This window comes from Macrobrachium nipponense, chromosome 2, assembly GCF_015104395.2.
Source record: "Macrobrachium nipponense isolate FS-2020 chromosome 2, ASM1510439v2, whole genome shotgun sequence".
NCBI lineage: Eukaryota > Metazoa > Arthropoda > Malacostraca > Decapoda > Palaemonidae > Macrobrachium > Macrobrachium nipponense.
In genome coordinates, this window is record NC_087201.1 from 53,621,325 (window position 1) to 53,640,509 (window position 19,185).

Below are 19,185 nucleotides of genomic sequence, written 5' to 3' on the forward strand. Positions count from 1 at the left end.
TCAGATGAGGATTCTCATCAGAGTGCTAATTCTCAAGCCAATGTTCCTGGCTCGGTTCTTGGATTGACCAGGTTGTATGCCAGGGTAGTGCAGGAAGGATATTGGGTCTGGCGAGGTTCTCCCTCGTGCTGGGAGATTAGATCAGAAGGTCTGCACCCTGTAAGATCTCAAGGGTCCTCGCCCCCCAGGATGTGGACATCCCTGAGATACAGGGGAAGCTTTCTGAATTCATTGCACTTATTCGTCAGCTTGGTTATCTTGGGGAAGGGATCCTGGCCTCAACTGTGGATTGTCTGTTACACCTCGAATCCTTTTGGGTAACCAAGAAGGAACCCAAGGTTTCGATGGGGCTGCCATGGTCCTCGCTTGTTGGGGGTGTACTTGATCAAGTGAATGATTTTGTTTCAGGGCAATTAGAATTTACTTTGATCAAACCGCTCAAACAAGTTACCTCCTCCTCCTCCTCTGTCTCGTCAGAGGCGCTGTTACTTGGCCTCGGAGAGGTCCTTGCTGATTAAACAGTTGGACCTGGTTCATCTTGGGCCGGGGCTTTCATTGCAGCAGCTTACTGCAGAGGGATTCTTCCTTTTGCAGCAAGAGGCAGCAAGTCTGGAGGCTTCTGCCATGGCATCTCTCCAGGCAGTCTCCTGCTTGGGTCTGTGGTCGTTCACAGCATCCAGAGTGGCTGCTTCCTCAGGGGCTATCATTCCTGGGGAGGACTCTGCTTTTGGGAGACTGTGCCAATCTGGAGGTAGGTCCATTTCCTACCTGGCCCACCAGATGGCAGATCTGTGGGGAAACCTAGTACTTATATAAGGGATGCTGTCCTGACTTGACTTTCTAGGTCTGTAGGCCCCAAGTCGGCATTGACCTTACGGAATAGACTGTTGCTGGGTTCCTCCTCTCTCTTTCATAGAGAGTTGGTGGATGCTGTAGTGGACAAACGCCATGTTGAGGATAATGACTGCCTTGTTCACCAGGCAGTGACCAATTTGTGTATCACTGTGGCTTGACCTTCAGGTAAGGCTAGCTCTTCCTCAGCCCCTAAGAAGTCCCAGTCATTGAAGGGCATCTGTGGGAAAACCCAGCCTTCCTCTTCCTCTGCTTGCGCTCAGTTGCGGTCTTTTTAGCCCTCTTTTCTGTCAGGTAAAGGGGACAAAGGGAAGAAGAAGAAGGGAGGTGGGGGTAAAGGAAAGAAGAAGGGAGTAGAGGGCTAAGGTAAGAAGAAGGGAGGAGGGGCCAAGGGGAAGAAGAAGGGAGGCGGGGGGAAAGGAAAGAAGGGAGGAGGGGGCAAAGGGAAGAAGAAGGGAGGAGGGGGCAAAGGGAAGAAGAAGAAGGGAGGACACAAGGGGCAGCATTCCTCTTCAGCTGTTGCCACTGGTGGGGGGATGCCTTTTGAGCCATGGGCAACGTGGCAGCGACGTTGAGCCAAGACCTGGGTAGTAGAACCCTTTGGGAGGATATATACTCCCCTTTGAGTCCCAGCCTCCCCTCACCGACAACCCGATCCATCTCCTGACTTATGTTTGTCAAAGGATATCGCTCTGAAGGAGGAAGTGCAAGCCATGCTGATGAGGGGCACTGGGGAAGTCATGTAGGATCGGTCTCCAAGCTTTGACAGGCATGTCTTTCACTTAGAGAAAGCTTCGGCGGGATGGAGACCAGTCATAGACCTAGAACCGATTCGTTCACCAAACTTAGTTCATGATGGAGACGGTGTGCTTGGTGCTAGCCTCCATCAGGGAGAGCAACTTCATGTTTGTGGTAGATCTGAGGGATGTGTATTTTTAAATACCCGTCCATCAGTCCTGTAAGTACCTTTGTTTTATCCTTAGGGTGACAGTATACCAATTCAGGGCACTCTTTTTGGGCTTTCGACCGCTCAGGTGTTTCACACGAGTGTTCGCCCTTATCTCAGCTTGGGCCTGTTGGCAAGGGTACGTCTGTTGAGGTATATTGATGATTGGCTTGCCTGGCGAGCTTCCACTCGCAGTTGCTTCTGGACAAAGATTGCCTTCTTGAATTTTGCTACACCCTTGGGATTGTGGTAAATTTTGAGAAATCCAATCTTATCCCCAAGCAGAGAATAAAGTACCTGGACATGCTGATAGATATGGTAGCAGCAAGAGTCTTCCTTCAGACTCTCGTATCAGCAAGTTCAGGAAGGTAGTGTGTTGTTCCTGTCTATGGGAGCAACCAGCATGGCTATGGCAAGTCGTAGCCGGTCACTGGTTGTCATTGGAGTAGCTGGTCCCTATGGATGCCTTCATCTTTGTTCACTTGGAGAATGAATAAGTGTTGGTCCCAGTTTCAATATCCTCAATCCTTTCTCATTCCCCTGTTGGAGGAAGAGAGGATTTAGACTGGTGGTTGGACAACAGGAACCTCGTAATAGGATTATCCCTCCATACTCCCCCTCCCCTCCCTCCCCCTCCCCCTCCCAACATGGCCGGACTTGGTTCTATATATGGATGCATCGACCGAGGGATGGGGGTGCACACCGGGAGGAGTTGCTGACTTCTGGGGTGTGGAACCAACATGACAGACACCTCTGCATCAAAGTTCTAGAACTCGAGGCAGCCTTTTTGAATCTCCAAGAGTTTTGGGACAGAGTGATGTGGCACCCTGTTTTGTTGCTGAGTAGCTTGTGTTGCTGAGTAGCAACACCAGCAGTGCCATATGTCAACAAGCAAGGGGGTCTCATATCTCCCCTGCTTCACCAGTTGACAATGCAGGTGCAGGAGTGGGCTGTGGTTCACTTGGTGGAACTGTCAGCCAGATACATTCCAGGCAAGAGGGATGCAGAGGCAGACAAGCTCAGTTGCCAGAATCAGGTGATAGGGACAGAGTGTTCCCTTCACCCAGACATCACGGAGAGGTTGTTTGACCTGTGGTGGTCCAGTCACGGATTTGTTCGCCACCTGGCACAACAGAAAACTAAAGGTCTTCTGTTCCGTCATGCTGGACCCATGGGATAACCTTGACGTTTATGTCTTCCCTCTATTTTGTCTGATATGCAAGGTGTTGATCACCTCGAGTCTCAGGATGATTCTGGTGGCTCCCAGGCATCCCAACCTCCTAGCTCTGGTCTCCACCTGTGGTGGCTGCTCAACAAGTTGTGTAGCTTACCTGGCTCCTCTATCAGGACAAGGTTGTATCTTGCCTGAGATGTGCAGTTGTGAGAATTAATGTATGAATAACTGGCCTCTCGTCTCCATCCGGGCAGAGGGTGGATTTGGCTGTAACCTGCTGGAATTGGCTCCGATGCAGGTAAGTTTTGCAGTGGAGCAACCATTCTATCCATCTTTTAAATTATAGAAGCAACTGCCTGTTCCTGACAATAAGACAAACCTACTGTGTGTATGTGCCTTGCTGTCTTAAACTTTCAGAATCATCCCAGGTGGTTTTTCTAATGAGGTTACATTCCTTCCCTCATTTGGAAAAGCTCAGAAGTCTGATGATTGATCGTGCCGTTCCTATACTCCTATCAGTTCATCAGGGGCATGATTCTCTTCCTTGCTCTTTCCATCAGGAAGAACATCAAGGTGTGTGAACTCTAGTCAGTTCTTTAGATTCATTCAGATTCCTCCCTCCAAATATGAATCATCTTAAGGTAAATGACCAAGGGTTTGTATATTATGTAGGAACAATGACAATTTAAAAAATTTAATTTGTATTTTTCCTAACTATATAAACCTGAGGTCCATTATGTTAATGCCCACCTCATACCACCCCTCAATCTGATACCTGGGCCAAAAGCAAAGTGGAATGTTTACGTTTGGGTGTGAGGGACTCCTGCTGAAAGTAATTCTTAATGTTGAGGACCTCATGTTTGTATAGTTAGGAAAAATACAATTTACTTTAAACCATTGTCATTTTATTGTATACTACTAAGGATATTAAGTAATGCAGGATAAGAAAAGATGAAATATGCATTTTACATTTTTACGTCATAAAGATTACAAGCATGAAACATAAAGGTGAAAAATTATTCTTTTGTATTGTATGTCTTTCCCTGAAACAGTGCCATTAGAGCAATGATAGTTTCATTTAATTATTTACATCTACATCATACCAAGGTATTCTAGGCAAAGTTATTTATTCATTGAAAAGCTGGTTGGTAATCTGTTCATTTCTGTTACAATGTGTTCCATGACATTATCATAAAAAGACTCCCAGAACTCCAGAGGATTTTTGGTATCCAGAACAAAAAATTTCACACCTTTGTGTGAATGTAAAGTAAAAGGACATTTTATTTTATCGGTTACTGCCCAGTCACTTGGCAGTGTGATGCTTGAATATAAATTATGGTTTCCTTCAGAATCAGATAAATCTTCACTGTATACTATATAAGAGGCTTCTGAGTTGCTAGTGAGTCTTGTAGTCGTCATCAGTCTCTTCATTGAGTATTGATCATATCTCTGTAGGCAAATTGTCCTTTTGTTTTGGAATTTCATTTTGTGGGATAAATGGGATCAAAACAAAAAGAAATCAATTATTTATTAATGAGTGCCTGAAGTGTAGGTGTAGCTGTAGTGGGAAACTGCAAGTTAGATGTCCTCTGTCAGACTATCTTTCCATTACAAAAAGTGTTCAGTTACCCCGCGTTTAGCTCATAATGTTGTGGAATGATGTTCCTACAATTTGTATAAGAGAAAGTGCATATCTGAGCTTGTTTTGTGGCACCAGCCTTGAATGAGGGAGAATGTGTTACTCTGTGGCAGGTGTTGTTATATGAGATGTAGGCAACCGGGATATGCCTTTTGTGACACTTAACAAGTTATGCTCCCTTGTTTTTCTCCCCTATTTAATAATTTGGGTATTTAATACTTATCAAATTGTCTCCATGTTTTTTTATGCTTTAGGTCACTTGCATTTGAGGAAGCTTGATGTTTAGTAAATGGCCTTTTAATTTGTACCCCAAGAGTTAATGCCTATTTATTATCAATAATGTTTTTGCATCAGGTTTTCCATCTGCATTGTTAAATGTGCAACAAGTTTCTTTACAGTGCTATTTTCTTTCTTGAAGACTATATCTGAACTCCTATTTGATTCAGATCTTTATTTATACCCACCCTTACTCTTTGATTTGTTTTGGGACCAAAAACCTGTTACAATACAAATGCCTTCACACGTTTCAATGCCATTTTCCATATGTGCTCAAAAGAAGTTGAATATTCTAGCATGATGGTCTACACAACTGGCTTTCTAGTCTCTGTATGGTCAGAAAATGGTCATCCCAATTTCTGTCAAACTGAACAGACATTTGGCTTTGCTCCCTAGAACTTGACTAATTCTCACTTTGATTTTTTCCACTTATATTCTTCATTTCTTTTATTTTTGAAATCTTTTCTCTGTATTATGATAGCTGTTAACCACATAGACCTGTTATGACAAGTATGAAGTCAGAGCATTCTTCTGTTCAAGATGCACATGATTATCAAGTTGCATGACCCAATGAGGTGAACAACTTTGATGTTGGTCAATTTAAGAAAAAAAAAAACATATTAATGGAAAAAGGAAGATATGCAAATGCACAAGGTGTAAGAAAAAAAATTCTAAGAAATTCTCCCTACTTCCATAAGAAGTTGAAAATGACTATTTTCAACTCCTTGAGGTGCCACGCTTTATAAGACAATTGTAAATTTTATCCAGTTATACATGTTTTTTTTCTAATAATTGATTTTATTTTATTTTGTAAAATTATAATTACAGCTCATTCAATATCATAACAGATAAAAACTAAAATCAGTAACAAAATATTTATGTAAATTTACTGAGATTGACTATGCAGTAACTTTTTTGGATTTTACATGTTTTTTCTCTTTTATTTTATTTTTTTACTTTTCTTTGCAAAATTACAATTGTAACTGACATACTGTCATAAAAGATGAGAACTAAAATCAACAGCAACCCCAGGGTATACAATTGATGAGCAAGTATATAAAAAGATGGCATCTGAGAGAGAGAGAAGTAGTAGGGTGAGGTGGGGGAATACCGACCTATTAGTAGAAAAAAATTGCCTAAAAAATGCATTTTGTACCTGAGAGAGTGAACACTGTGCCCAAAACTGCATAACATGGCCTGCCTATGGTACTCATAAATCCTTAACTCAGAGAAATCCTTAACTCAGAGAATAAGTGTCATACTTTGCACTTTAAAAATTTTTAGGAAATGGTTGGCGCTCCCAAAACGGGGAAACACTGACAGAGGGGTGGGGGAATCTTCCAAAAACCAATTTCACCAACAGAGGGGTGGGGGAATCCTCCAAAAACCAAATTTCCTGTTTTCAGCATAATGACACTGATAATTAGTCTTCCAAGAAGGCAGTAGGCATCAGAAAGACTTAATGACATTAAACATATGAACAGGTAGCGTTGAACCCACCCAATAAAAATGTCTTGTTTCTAGCATAATGACCCTGGTATTGCATCACAATTCACTAAATATCACCTTCAACTTTACACAAAAAACACTGTTCCACTTTTTATGTATTTCAAAAATATTCAGCATTTCAAAAGGTTCATAATTTCACGCATGTATAGGGGGTTTACAACAGACATCCAAAAAATCAATTTTCTTACCTGATAAACACAGACGCCGTGATGGCGTAAACCTGTTGCTTTCATGTTGTTCACTGAGATGGTTACTGTGTTGGTGGTGAGTTTTGGCGTGAAATTTGAAATAGTTTTCATACCAGAGCATTTGGTTGGTGTTCCCCCTTGGTCAGTATTCACACACCTCACCCTACATATCCCCCTTGAAGTCAAGTACACAGCTAAATCATGAGCCACCTTGAATTGGCAAGCTGAGCCAGTGTAAAAGCTGCCATTAGTAAATTTATGGGCTGTTAAAATAATAGAACCTCTTTTATGCCTGATTTCTCCAAATTGATGGCATGTAATATTGATACTCACCAGGAGGTAATTCGTCCACCACTCAAAACCGGTTATTGTTACTCATATCAGGGTATCCATTCATTAAGATTTAAGATCGGATGTGCCTTGCTTTATACTCTTAAAATATTAGTTAATACCTATAATTATATTCTTTCTTAGTTACTTGAGCCTGTTACAGTGCCAAGGCCAGTTCTCGTGGTCTTAAGTGCTATTCAGGCATGTATGATGAATAGCGGGATCGATGTGATACAAACTTTATAAAAATTAGTTTTTCCTTACAAAATCATTAATCACATAGTAATGAGTTCCATCCTCCCAGCCTGCTGATTTTGCAGCCTTGATTCCAAACTACACAAAAAGTTAATGACAAATGGTTGGCTGAGTCTCATACATGTACCTTGGTATAACTGGATTACTGCATGTTAGATGGTGAATTGCAATTTTTGGGGACATCATAAGGGTACAAATATCGGTATATATGAGTGCATTGTAGTTCAGATTGTTGGTTGATGATTTTTGTTGCTGTTAAAATTGATAAACATTTTGTAACAAAGGAACTGTATGTAGAGTGATGTGATTACCTAGGTGCTTTTCAGAGATGTCTCTTGTTCCGTTATATATGCCTATTTCCCCTTTTTTTTTTTTCATGAGATCTTGGCGTCAAGGAAATTCTTTGGTTTGACTTTGATTATAGATTTTACAACCAGAAAGTTAACCAACTCCATTTTCCAGGGTCACCACTCAAGAATAGTACAAGGTAGACTAGGATAGCATTAACAGTTTTACACTTTCTGCACCTAATCCTCCATTGTCTTTTAGAGCTATAAATTTATATACATAATGGCACATTTCAGAGATGATCATGGCTTCTCTTTACTACATTGGGCAGCCAAGGAAGGGCACCTTGGGATTGTTGAGATGTTGATTGCTAGGGGTGCTCGAGTTAATGCTACAAATTTAGGAGATGATATTCCTTTACACCTGGCAGCAGCCCATGGACACCGTGATATTGTCAATTTTGTAAGTACAGTATTTGTGATTGTCATTTTGTATAAGAACATTAGGGCCTCAGCTTATCAAATGCTCTGTGGTCCTTGGTCTTCTAATAGTAATAAAGTCTGATGTATATAGTCTACACTTGAATGTTTAAGAGGTCTCCCAACTGACAGTCATTTCAAGCCAAAATCAAACTACGTACTCTTAATTTATCATTGAGGCTAAAATATATACTATCAGCAAAATACACTATGTTTGAGAAAGGAGCCTACTACCTTGGTTATGATTTTACAGTTGGTTTTACTTTGATTTAATGCTCATAGTCCTCTTACTCAGCCCTTCAATACCCTAAACCCTCTCTATTTCTGAACTTATAGTTTTAAAATGATTACCATCATTGAAGGGTTACTCATTACAAAGTATACATATAAATAAAAACATTCTTAGATCATCTAGTTATACCATTTATAAACGCCTCCTTTTTGGGATAAACTGTGGTTCATACATCTATTTAAGTTTTGTTTCTGTGATTGCAGTAAGAAGACTGGTAAGGAGGGAGAGTTGTTTAATTTTTGTTTGATATTGATTGGCTATGTTGATTATGTAGTAACTTTGTGTTTTTGTACATGAACTTTCCTGCCAGATATATACTTAGCTTACGTCTCTGACGTCACGACAGAATTCAAACTCGCGGCAAATGCGACAGGTAGGTCAGGTGATCTACCCCACCCGCCGCTGGGTGGCAGGTGTCTGAACCAATCCCCCTTTCCAGTCATAATTTTTCTGTCGCCGGTGTTGACTACATCTGTTGTCGATACCTCTCGATTTTGAATTATTACTCGTTTTCGCCCTGGATTGTTTCAACGGACTTTTGGTGAAGTACCTGCTCCTTGGCTTGGCATTTGCGATTTGTGGACGGTTTTTGGATTATTCTTTTGATTATTCTTGGAATTTCATTATGTCTGATTTGGAAATTAAGAAATCAACTATGTTCAGAGTTTGTTCTGTTACCGATTGTAAGGTGAGGCTACCGAAAGCTGCGGTAGACCCTCACACAGTATGCATGAGGTGTAGGGGGAATGACTGCTCATTTATTAACCCTTGTAATGAATGTGGTAATTTGAATGAAGAAGAATGGAAGGCGCTTTCTTCTTATGTAAGAAAGCTTGAGAAGGACAAGGTTAGGAAAGCTTCATCTAGGAGTTCTAGTAGGTCTCGCGCTAGCGAGTTTGAAGTTGATAACCCTGTTGTAGACTAGCGCCTTTACCAGTTTTCAGCCCTGCTTCTCCGGCACCGAAACCCGAAGATGCGCCTTCGGAGGTGGACACTATGAGAGCCACTATTCGCAGCATGGAGCTGAAAATTAAAGTGCTAGAAGGTAAGAGTGATAGCAATTTGTGCAGTGATCCCAGTGCAGTGGAGGGTGCGTCTGATCGGCTCCCTAATGCTTCTAGGCCTAGACCTCTTCCAGACTCCCAGACCCAGTGGAGTAGGAAAGTTCGAAAGCCGCAGGAAGTTTAGGGAGAACCCCACCGGTCAGGCGTCCCCTCGGTAGCGCCTGATGTTCGATCCCAGGCTACCTTGGATCGCGCCAAGAGAGAAGTCTTACGGCAATGCTTCTCGTCTTCGCCTTCTCCTTCGCCCAAACGTGGTTGGAGCTCCTCGGAAGCTTCTCGGCCGTCGAAGAGAGCCTGGCAAGGCTTCTTCCGCGCTCCCCTCCACCCTGAAGTTTTTTCGGAAAAATCCTGGATGGATGTCAAGAAACCGAGGATTTCTTTGGAGTTTCGCTCTCCTAGTAAGGATCGAGCTGCGTCTCCCGTGAAGGACTTTGTTAAGTCTCCTACACGTGTGTTGGCTAGTCTGCAGGCGCAGATTACGGCTCTGGCTGACTCCTTGATTGTGAATGCTGGTCGTAGGAAGGACGTCTCGCTCCCGGTAAAAGAGTCCAGGCGCTCTTCTCCAGGCTTACGCTATTCGTCAGTAACTGCCCTCTCTCCAGGAGTGGATCGTAGTACGAGGCGCTCTCCTGCGGACATCGTTTCCCCGTTCGGACAAGGGGCATGCTTCCCGTAGACGAGCCTCTCCTGACAGGCGCTCGTCTCGAGACAGGATCTCTCCCGCTGGCAGACGCCAGGAGCCTGGTAGGCGTTTTTCTCATGGTAGCCGCTCTCCTTCAGGCTTTCGCTCTCCTGTGACCAGACGCCCTTTGGTAGACAGGCGCTCTTCTCCTGTCAGCCGCCCTTCGCTTAGCAGGCACCAAGAGCCTGGTAGGCGCTCTTCTCCTTCAAGGCGCTCTTCTCCCGATTTTCGCTCTCCTCGAGTTAGGCGCAGGGAATCTGTCAGACGCTTCTCGCCTGGTAGGCGCTCGTCGCCAGAGATTTCGCTCTCCTCGCAGCAGGCGCCAAGAGCCTGATAATCGCTTCCCGCAGGACAGGCGCTCTTCGCCAGGCAGCCGCTCTCCTTTAGACAGGCGCCAGGAGCCTGATAGACGCTTTTCGCCTAATAGGCGCTCTTCGCCTAATAGGCGCTCTTCGCCTAATAGGCGCTCTTGCCTGATAGGCGCTCTTCGCCAGATTTTCGCCCTGCGTTCGTTAGGCGCCAAGAGCCTAGAATGCGCCCTCATCCTGACAAGAAGGAGTTTTTCAGGCAGAAGCTCAACGGAAGTTATAACTTCCCCGGTTAGATGTCAGAGTTCTTCCAGACATTCTTCCAAGGATGGACTCTCGGCTGAGGACAAGACAGCCTTTCATCGTAAGGATCGTGAAGGATCTTCGGCGGAAGAAGAACAGGATCCCTCGGAAGAAGAAATTCCTAAGGATTCCTCCGTTTCTTCATACAAAGCGGTTGACCGGACTGTTGCTTCAGGAATTTGGAGTACGCCCTTTCTCCTGTCGCCCCGCCCTCGCCTCTTTCGTTATTTTCGACTTCGAAAACTCGAAGGTTTCATCCTGTGTCAGGATGAAGCCTGCAATCTCCATGAAGAAGGCGCTTAGAGGTTTTGGTGAGTGGCTTCTTTCGAAGGAAGAGAAAGGGAAGACGGTGTCTCTTTCCCTCCTTCTAAGCTTACTGGGAAACTAGGATTCTGGTATGAATCGGGAGAACCCTTGGGCCTCGTTCTTCCATCCTCGGCCAGACTCGGACTTCTCTTCACTGGTGGATTCCTCTCGACGCTCTGCCCTCATGTCTGCTAGACGACATGGGGGATGAATGAGCTTGACCACCTGTTGAAGGGAATGTTCCGAGTCCTGGAGGTGTGTTTAACTTCCTAGACTGGTCTTTGGGCGTTTTCCAAGAAGACGCAGACCCCGGATTCCATTTCTTGAGGATCTTATCAGTGTTCTCACGTGTATGGACAAGGCAGTGAGGGATGGATCAAGTGAAATAGCTTCACTTTTCGGAGCGGGAGTGATCAAGAAGAGATCTGTGTACTGTTCGTTCCTGACGAAATCAGTATCGCATGCTCAGAGAGCCTCTCTCCTGTATTCTCAGCTCTCTCTCAACTCTTCCCTAAGAAGATCGTTCAGGATGTTTCTTGTGCCCTTTCAGCTAAGGCTACACAGGACATGCTAGCCCAGTCTACCAGGAAGCCTCACTCTTCTTTCCAAGCTAAAACCAAGAGAGAGACTCCAGTTAGGCAGGAGCCCTTTCGAGGAGTCCCTCCTGCCAGAGCTTCTTCCTCTAGAGGATCTAGACCCACTAAACGAGGGAAGACCTTCTCTAGATCCATCAGAGGGAAGAAGTAGGATTCAAGTCCTCCAGACATCAGTGGGTGCCAGACTTCTGAAGTTTGCCGACGTCTGGGCCCAGAAAGGGGCGGACAACTGGGTTCACTCTCGATTGTCCGCAAAGGCTACCTCATTCCCTTCTTATCAAGACCTCCGTTGACGACGACTCCGAGGGAGTTGGTAGCCAGTACAAGGACCCCATCATGAATCAAGCCCTCTCTCTAGCAGTAGATCTTATGCTGGAGAAGGAGGCGATAGAACTAGTGAAAGATCCTCATTCTGCGGGTTTTTACAACAGACTGTTCCTAGTTCCCAAGAGCTCAGGAGGATGGAGACCGGTTCTGGATGTAAGCGCCCTGAATGTCTTCGTAGAAAAAAGGAAGTTCGCCATGGAGAAAACTTCTTCAGTGTTGGCGGCTCTTCGTCCAGGGGACTGGATGGTGTCCCTAGATCTTCAGGACGCTTACTTCCATGTGCCTATCCATCCTTCTTCACGGAAGTTTCTAAGATTCATGATGGGAGGGAAGATCTTCCAATTCAGGGCCTTGTGCTTCGGCCTTTCGACAGCCCCTCAAGTTTTCACGGGTTTAATGAAGAATGTAGCGCAGTGGCTACATTTGGAGGGAGTGAGGCTGTCTCTCTATCTAGACGATTGGCTGATCAGAGCAAGCTCACAAGAAAGATGTCTGGAGGACCTACAAAAGACACTGACTTTAGCAAGTTCGTTGGGGCTCTGGTGAACTTCCAGAAGTCACAATTTAATCCCCAGTCAAGAGCTGATATATCTGGGGATTCGGATGGTTTCTCCGGATTTTCGGGCATATCCGTCACCAAGAGAGGATTGCTCGTTGCCAAGAGAAACTAACGACCTTCCTAGAGAAAGATGCATGCACAGCGAGGGAGTGGATGGAGTCTGTTGGGGACACTTTCCCCTCGCTGGAGCAATTCGTTTCTCTAGGAAGGTTGCATCTCAGACCTCTCCAATTCTTCCTTTACTGGAACTGGAGGTGTCTCTCTCTAGACCTGGAATTCTCCTTCAGGATATCAAAAGGAATCAAGAAGGACCTTCTGTGGTGGACAGATCCTCTCCGATTTGCAGAAGGTCTGTCTCTGTACATGCCAAACCCGAACCAAGTATTGTTTTCGCGACGGCGTCGGAGACGGGTTTTTTTTTTTTTTTTGGGTGCGAACCCTAGGGTTCAAGAGAAATGGTCAGGCACCTGGGAGGGGAACAGGTGTCCTGGCACATCAACAACAAAGAGTTGATGGCAGTGTGGTTGGCGTTAAAAGCCTTCGAGCCCCACGTCCGAAATGCTATAGTTCAGGTCAACTCGGACACCCCACAGCCTTGGCCTCAACATAAGAACACCAGGGGGGACGCATCTTCTCCCTGTAGAAACAGCGAAGGACTTGCTGTTTGGTCTTAGGCAAGGAAGATTGTTCTCCTACCCAGTTTCGTACAGGGAAGAAAGGAATGTCAGAGCCGATCTCCTGAGCAGGAGGAATCAAGTGCTCCCTCGGAGTGGACTCTGCACTCAGAAGTTTGCCAGGACCTGTGGAGGTTATGGGGCAGACCTCATATCGACCTTTTTGCGACAGCAAAGAACAAGAGAATAGACCTCTACTGCTCCCCGATCTCGGACCCAGGAGCAGTGTCAGTCGATGCTTTCCTCCTAGACTGGCGAGGTCCTGGACGTCTATGCTTTTCCTCCATTCAAGATTCTGAGTCAAACACTCAGAAAGTTTGCGGCCTCGGAAGCGACAAGGATGACGCTGGTAGCTCCATTCTGGCCGGCCCAAGATTGGTTCACAGAGGTACTGGAATGGCTAGTGGACTTTCCAAGAGCTCTTCACAAAGAGTAGATCTGCTCAGACAACCCCACTTCGACAGGTATCACAGAAACCTCCCCGCTCTCAATCTGACTGGCTTTCGACTGTCAAAAGTCTTGTCAGAGCGAAGGGGTTTTCAGCTAAGGCAGCGAAGGCTATCGCATCAGCTAGAAGGCCTCTACCCTTAGTGTCTACCATTCGAAGTGGGACGTCTTTCGCCGTTGGTGCAGAAACCGAAGCTTTCCTCTTCCAGTACCTCTGTGACCCAAATCGCAGATTTCCTGGTTTTTCTCAGGGAAAAATGTGGTCTTGCAGTTTCGACCATCAAAGGATACGGCGCATGTTAGCAGCTGTGTTTAGGCACAGGAATTTAGATATCTCCAACAACAAAGATCTACATGATCTGCTAAGATCTTTTGAAACTTGCAAGAAACCCTCGTCTCAAATTCCGAGCTGGAACCTGGACGTGGTTCTTCGTTTCCTGAGGTCCTCGAAGTTCGAACCTCCCCAGTCATCTTCTTTCAAGGATCTTACGAAGAAGGCTCCTGTTTGTTCTTTTGGCTTTAGCATCTGCCAAAAGAGTTAGTGAGCTTCATGCTCTAGAAGGAAGGGTATGGTTCAAAGGAGATTCCGTGATTAGTTCCTTCCTTCCTTCTTTTCTAGCTAAGAACGAGAACCCCTCAAATCCTTGGCCAAGGAGTTTTGAGGTTCCAGGCTTAGCTCCCCTGGTAGGGGAAGAGCCAAGAAAGAACTCTTTGCCCTGTGAGGACTTTAAGATACTACCTCCAGAGGAAGAAGTCTCTTAAGGGCATTAAGGACCAGACTTTGGTGCTCTGTTAAGGATCCCAGTAGACCATTGTCTAAAAATGCTTTGTCCTTCTTTATTAGAAGCCTCGTGAAGGAAGCACATTTGGCTTGCGGTGAGGATCACTTCAAGCTTTTGAAAGTCAAGGCTCACGAGGTAAGAGCCATTGCGACGTCCTTGGCTTTCAACAAGAATATGTCACTCCAGAATCTGATGAAAGCAACATTCGGAGATGCAATTCAGTATTCACGAACCACTACCTTAGAGACGTCAAGATTACTTACGAGAAGTGCTTCGCGTTAGGCCCGTATGTATCGGCGGATTCGGTGCTGGGGCAGGGAGCTTGAAGCATATCCTTTTAAATTTTTTTCCCTATTGTTTGGGTTGTGTTTTTATGGTTGTTTTGAAAGAGGAGCGGGGTAGCATCTCTTTCTATTCGTATTGCTAACATTTAGAATGGTTAGGTGATCTGTTCGTGCTAGAGCTCCCTGCATTGGTAGTGGTCAGGCTCTGTCATTTAAGAGGGCGAATCCCCATTGACATGATCCGACTTGGATTCACTGAGTAAGTGGATATCAAAATCCCTTCGGTAGACCCAAAGAGTCTTTTCAGCTGTAGGTCACGCCCTCGCTTGTAGCTCTTCAGGCTTTGCAGACTAATAGACAGTAACTATGAAGTCTTCAGCCTTATCAGGTAAGAACCAAGGTTGTTAGTATCCTACAACAGATGTTGTTTCCCTTTTTCCTTGTTACCTCTGTCTTTTTTCCTCCACCAAGGGTGTCAATCAGCTAAGTATATACTGGCAGGAAAGTTCATGTACAAAAATGATATTGTTATTTTACAATAAAGTTTTGTACATACTTACCTGGCAGATATATACGATTGATGGCCCTCCCAGCCTCCCCTCAGGAGACAGGTGGAAGAAAAATTATGACTGGAAAGGGGGATTGGTTCAGACACCTGCCACCCAGCGGCGGGTGGGGTAGATCACCTGACCTACCTGTCGCATTTGCCGCGAGTTTTGAATTCTGTCGTGACGTCAGAGACGTAAGCTAAGTATATCTGCCAGGTAAGTATGTACAAAACTTTATTGTAAAATAACAATATCATGTAAGGGGTGCGCTGACGCCCATAAAACCCCATAGCGCTTCAATGGCGTGATCGGTATGGTCTTGGCCTGCCACCTCAGTGGTCGCAAGTTAGAGTCTGGGCATTCCATGGAGGGGTGAGAGATGTGTATTTCTGGTGATAGAAATTCACTCTCAATGTGGTTTGTAAGTCACGTAAAGCCATTGGTCCCATTGCTGAATAACCACTGGTTCTGTGCAACGTAAAAACAGTGTACAAACAAACAAACAAAATAAAACAAAACCCCATTAGTATAAAGTAAGTGCTTATAACTTCCATATGATCAAAGGGATTTACTTAAAATTTTTACCATCTATTCTTCAACTTATAATGACATTTTGCACCGAGATAGTTAGAAATTTGAGTTCTAAATTATTATTTTTTTTTATTTAAAAAAAAATTATGATATCACTTACAAAATATGCCAAAAAATAAGTTTCACTAAACAATGAAACTTACCTGACAGATATATATATAGCTGTATTCTCCGAAGTCCGACAGAATTTCAAAATTCGCGGCACACGCAGTGGGCGGCCAGGTGGTAGTACCCATTCCCGCCGCTGGGAGGCGGATATCAGGAACTATTCCCATTTTCTATTCATATTTTTTCTGTCGCTGGTCGGTAAACAACTGTTTACAGACCTCCGCCTAGGATTTTGAAACTTCATTAGCCGCTTAAGTATCCTAATTATTCTTTCGATTATTGACTTGGATTTGTGGCTAGGCATACGCTATCGTAAATTTTTTCATTGCATTTGATGTCTGAAGCTAGTAGCTAGTTTCAGACTTTGTTGTCTGCATGGGGGTAAGGTGAGGCTACCGGAACTTTCGGTAGACACTCGCTTAGTATATATGACGTTTACATGTTTTCTTTGCATAAGTTCAATGTAATTAGTGTAATGTGTGACTGATTACGGAAGAAGTAGGATTCATGTACGCATTTTAGAGCGTGTTAGAATCAGGAGTTTTCCTCCACAGTAAACAGAAGTTAGAAATAATGAACCTTCTAACCTCCTGTAGATTTTATTTTGCCTAACCCTGTGGTATGGCTTACGGGCCTTGAAGAAGTGTCTGCTAAGAGGATTACATCAAGTAATCTTAGACTAAAGTGCTCGCTCTCCAATCAGTGTTGTGAAGAGTAGTGCCCCTTGTGTTGTGGAGGGGGCGTCAGATCGCCCCCCATAATGCCTCTAGGCCTGGACCTCTGTCGGACTCCCAGGACTCAGGAGAGGGCATGTCGAAAGCCGCAAGAGGGTTTACGGGGGCTCCCCACCGATCTGGCGTCCCTTCGGCAGAACCTGTTGACGCTTCCCAGGCTGCTAAAGATCGTGCACGTGCACGAATCTTGAAGGATTGCTTCTCGTCCTCCGAGGCGTCCTCCCCGCGCAAGGGTTGGAGCTCTCGGAAGGACTCGCGCCCTCTAGAAGCTTTAGAGAAGAGGCGCTTCACGTCCTCTCTCTCGTTAGGAGGGAACGTCAGATCGGCCCCCATAACGCCTCTAGGCCTAGACCTCTGTCGGACTCCCAGGAAACCAGGGAGAGGGCATGTCAAAAGCCGAAGGAGGGTTACGGGTTTTTCATGCTGATCTGGGATTCCATGTTCGGCAGGTCCTGTTGTCGCTTCCCAGGCCTGCCCGAAGATCGAGCACGTGCACGAATCTTGAAGGATTGTTTCTCGTCCTCCGAGGCGTCCTCCCCACACAGGGGTTGGAGCTCTCGGAAGGACTCGCGCCCCCTAAAGAAGATTTAGAGAAGAGGACGCTTCACGTCCTCTCTCTCGTCACGAGAGGATGAAAGAGTCCCTGTGCCCTGTCAGGGCTCTCGAATTTTATTTACATAAACGAAGGAAGTAAGAGGTCCTTCGGGTAATGTATGGTGCTCAGGAAGAGACCACATTTACCCTTTTCGAAGAATGCACTGGCTCTTTTCCTAAGGGACATATTAAGGAGGCTCATTCATCTTGCCAGAAGAGTGATTTGAGCCTCCTGCGAGTGAACGCTCATGAAGTTAGAGCTGTTTCAACCTCGCTAGCATTCCAAAAGAATTGGTAATCAAGGACATTCTAGATTCCATCTTTTGGAGGAGCAACTCAGTATTCGTCTCCTCTCCTCATGGCGCTCCGTATACGTTATGTAACGTTTCGCTTTACTTCGAAAAAGCAAGCTGATAAGTTTGACGTCGGGCAAGCTGCTTTGCACGTCAAACAACTTATGTCTCTGGTTCGGCATAAGAAGGGCAATTTAGACGTGTGGAAGCTTTTGGAGGTGCTCGACGTCCTATAAGTAGAGACATTCTCCAGGACGCTCGGCAAGCACCTTGCGAGGGTGTCTTTCGGACGCTCGGCTTTCCTTTGCTGAGTGCGTTTCTGGAGATGTTCTTCTGCATTACTAAGACGCAAGTTGTCGCACAGGCGGCCACTGTCTTTGTAAGAAGGTATGAAGGTCTTTAAGGCCCGTCTTGAAGACGAAAGCCATACGTCTTCCTTTAGTGTTCACACACTTCAGGAGCAGCGTGCGGCTCTCCATGGAGACTCGCATGAGGACGTCCCTTGAAAATATTCAACGTCATACGCAAAACGCGGTTCGTCATAACATTGAGATGTTGGCAAGGTCGCTCGCCAGGACGCCTCTTGGCGGGCCTTGCATGCATCAGGGCGCTCAACGAGTTCCTCTCTGAACGTCGTTCAGAAGACTTGGTGTTCTCTGCTCAGACACGCTCTTCGCTCACGCAGGAAGTTTTTATTTTTTGAGGACGCTCAGCCAGGACGCTTTGCCAGGGGGGGACGCTTTTGAGGACGCTCCAGCAGGACCGCTATGAGGACGCTTTGTGGACATTCGCCAGGACGCTTCGGTGGAAGCTCGGCAGGACGCTTTGCGAGAGAAAAGACTGTAGAAGGGCGTCTTATTTGCTGTTCAGGACGTTTCTTAGGACGATGGACGCTTTAATAAACGCTCGTACAAGAGGAGGGTTTTTTCAGGACCTCCTTCCACAGGACATTCCTTTACAGAAATTTTTAAAAAGGATTCGGAGTTAGCGAGAGACATACCCGAATTTTTTTCTTCGATCCCTCTTTCCTCTTCATCGATTTCTCTGAGAATCGGGAAGTTATATACTCGGATTCCTGGGTGACTTTCGGTCATGTTAAAGGGTTTTCCCCTATTAGCAAAGTGCTAATAGTTTTGTCAAGTAAGGACGTTTTCCCCATTGTCAAGATACTAAACGTTTTGTCATTTAAGTGGGGGACCCCTCATAAATGGGGTAGTTCTCATTGACATAGATTTTAACGTTTTATCGTTTAAGCGGATAAACTCATTAACAAATTTCGGAAGAGTCTCTCCTTCATTTTCAGAGGCTCGATCCGGGGAAGGTAAGGAAAAAGAAACTTGTAGACTAGATTCCAGGAAGTCTTATGTCCAATATCATAAGACATTGAACGTCCTTTTTCGATCCTCGTTCTCTCTTGATGATCTCTATTCGAATATTACTCCCTTTTCTTGGAAAGAGTCTTGGCAAAGAGTCCAAGGAGTTCTTTTAAAAAAAGTTCTCATTCATTAGAACCGTGGACAGTCTTTTTCCTTTCTTTCTCTCTTCCTCGTCGAGGAAAGATGTAGTAGAGAATTCGATGTTCAAATACTACAAATACTTATGTAGTTATCTTTGCGTCATTTTGCTAACGCATGGGTCAAGTCATATACGCATATCGTATTTACCTCTGCGGATAGAAGCCGAAAGAACTGTTGTTCTAATGTATTTATTTGACACTCCCTTCAACCTTCCAAGAGTTTTTCGGAGTAAGAACAACT

The 19,185-nt window shown here is 45.0% G+C and overlaps 1 protein-coding gene across 3 annotated transcripts in view; it reads left to right on the forward strand.

Annotated features, from left to right (window-relative positions):
- Positions 1 to 19,185, forward strand: part of LOC135220587 (integrin-linked protein kinase homolog pat-4-like) — a 126,428-nt gene that overhangs the window by 13,847 nt on the left and 93,396 nt on the right. For all 3 annotated transcript variants that reach the window (XM_064257841.1, XM_064257843.1, XM_064257842.1), the window contains exon 3: positions 7,754 to 7,919. In XM_064257841.1, the coding sequence (XP_064113911.1) occupies positions 7,754 to 7,919 (166 nt within the window). The remainder of the gene's footprint in view (positions 1 to 7,753; positions 7,920 to 19,185) is intronic.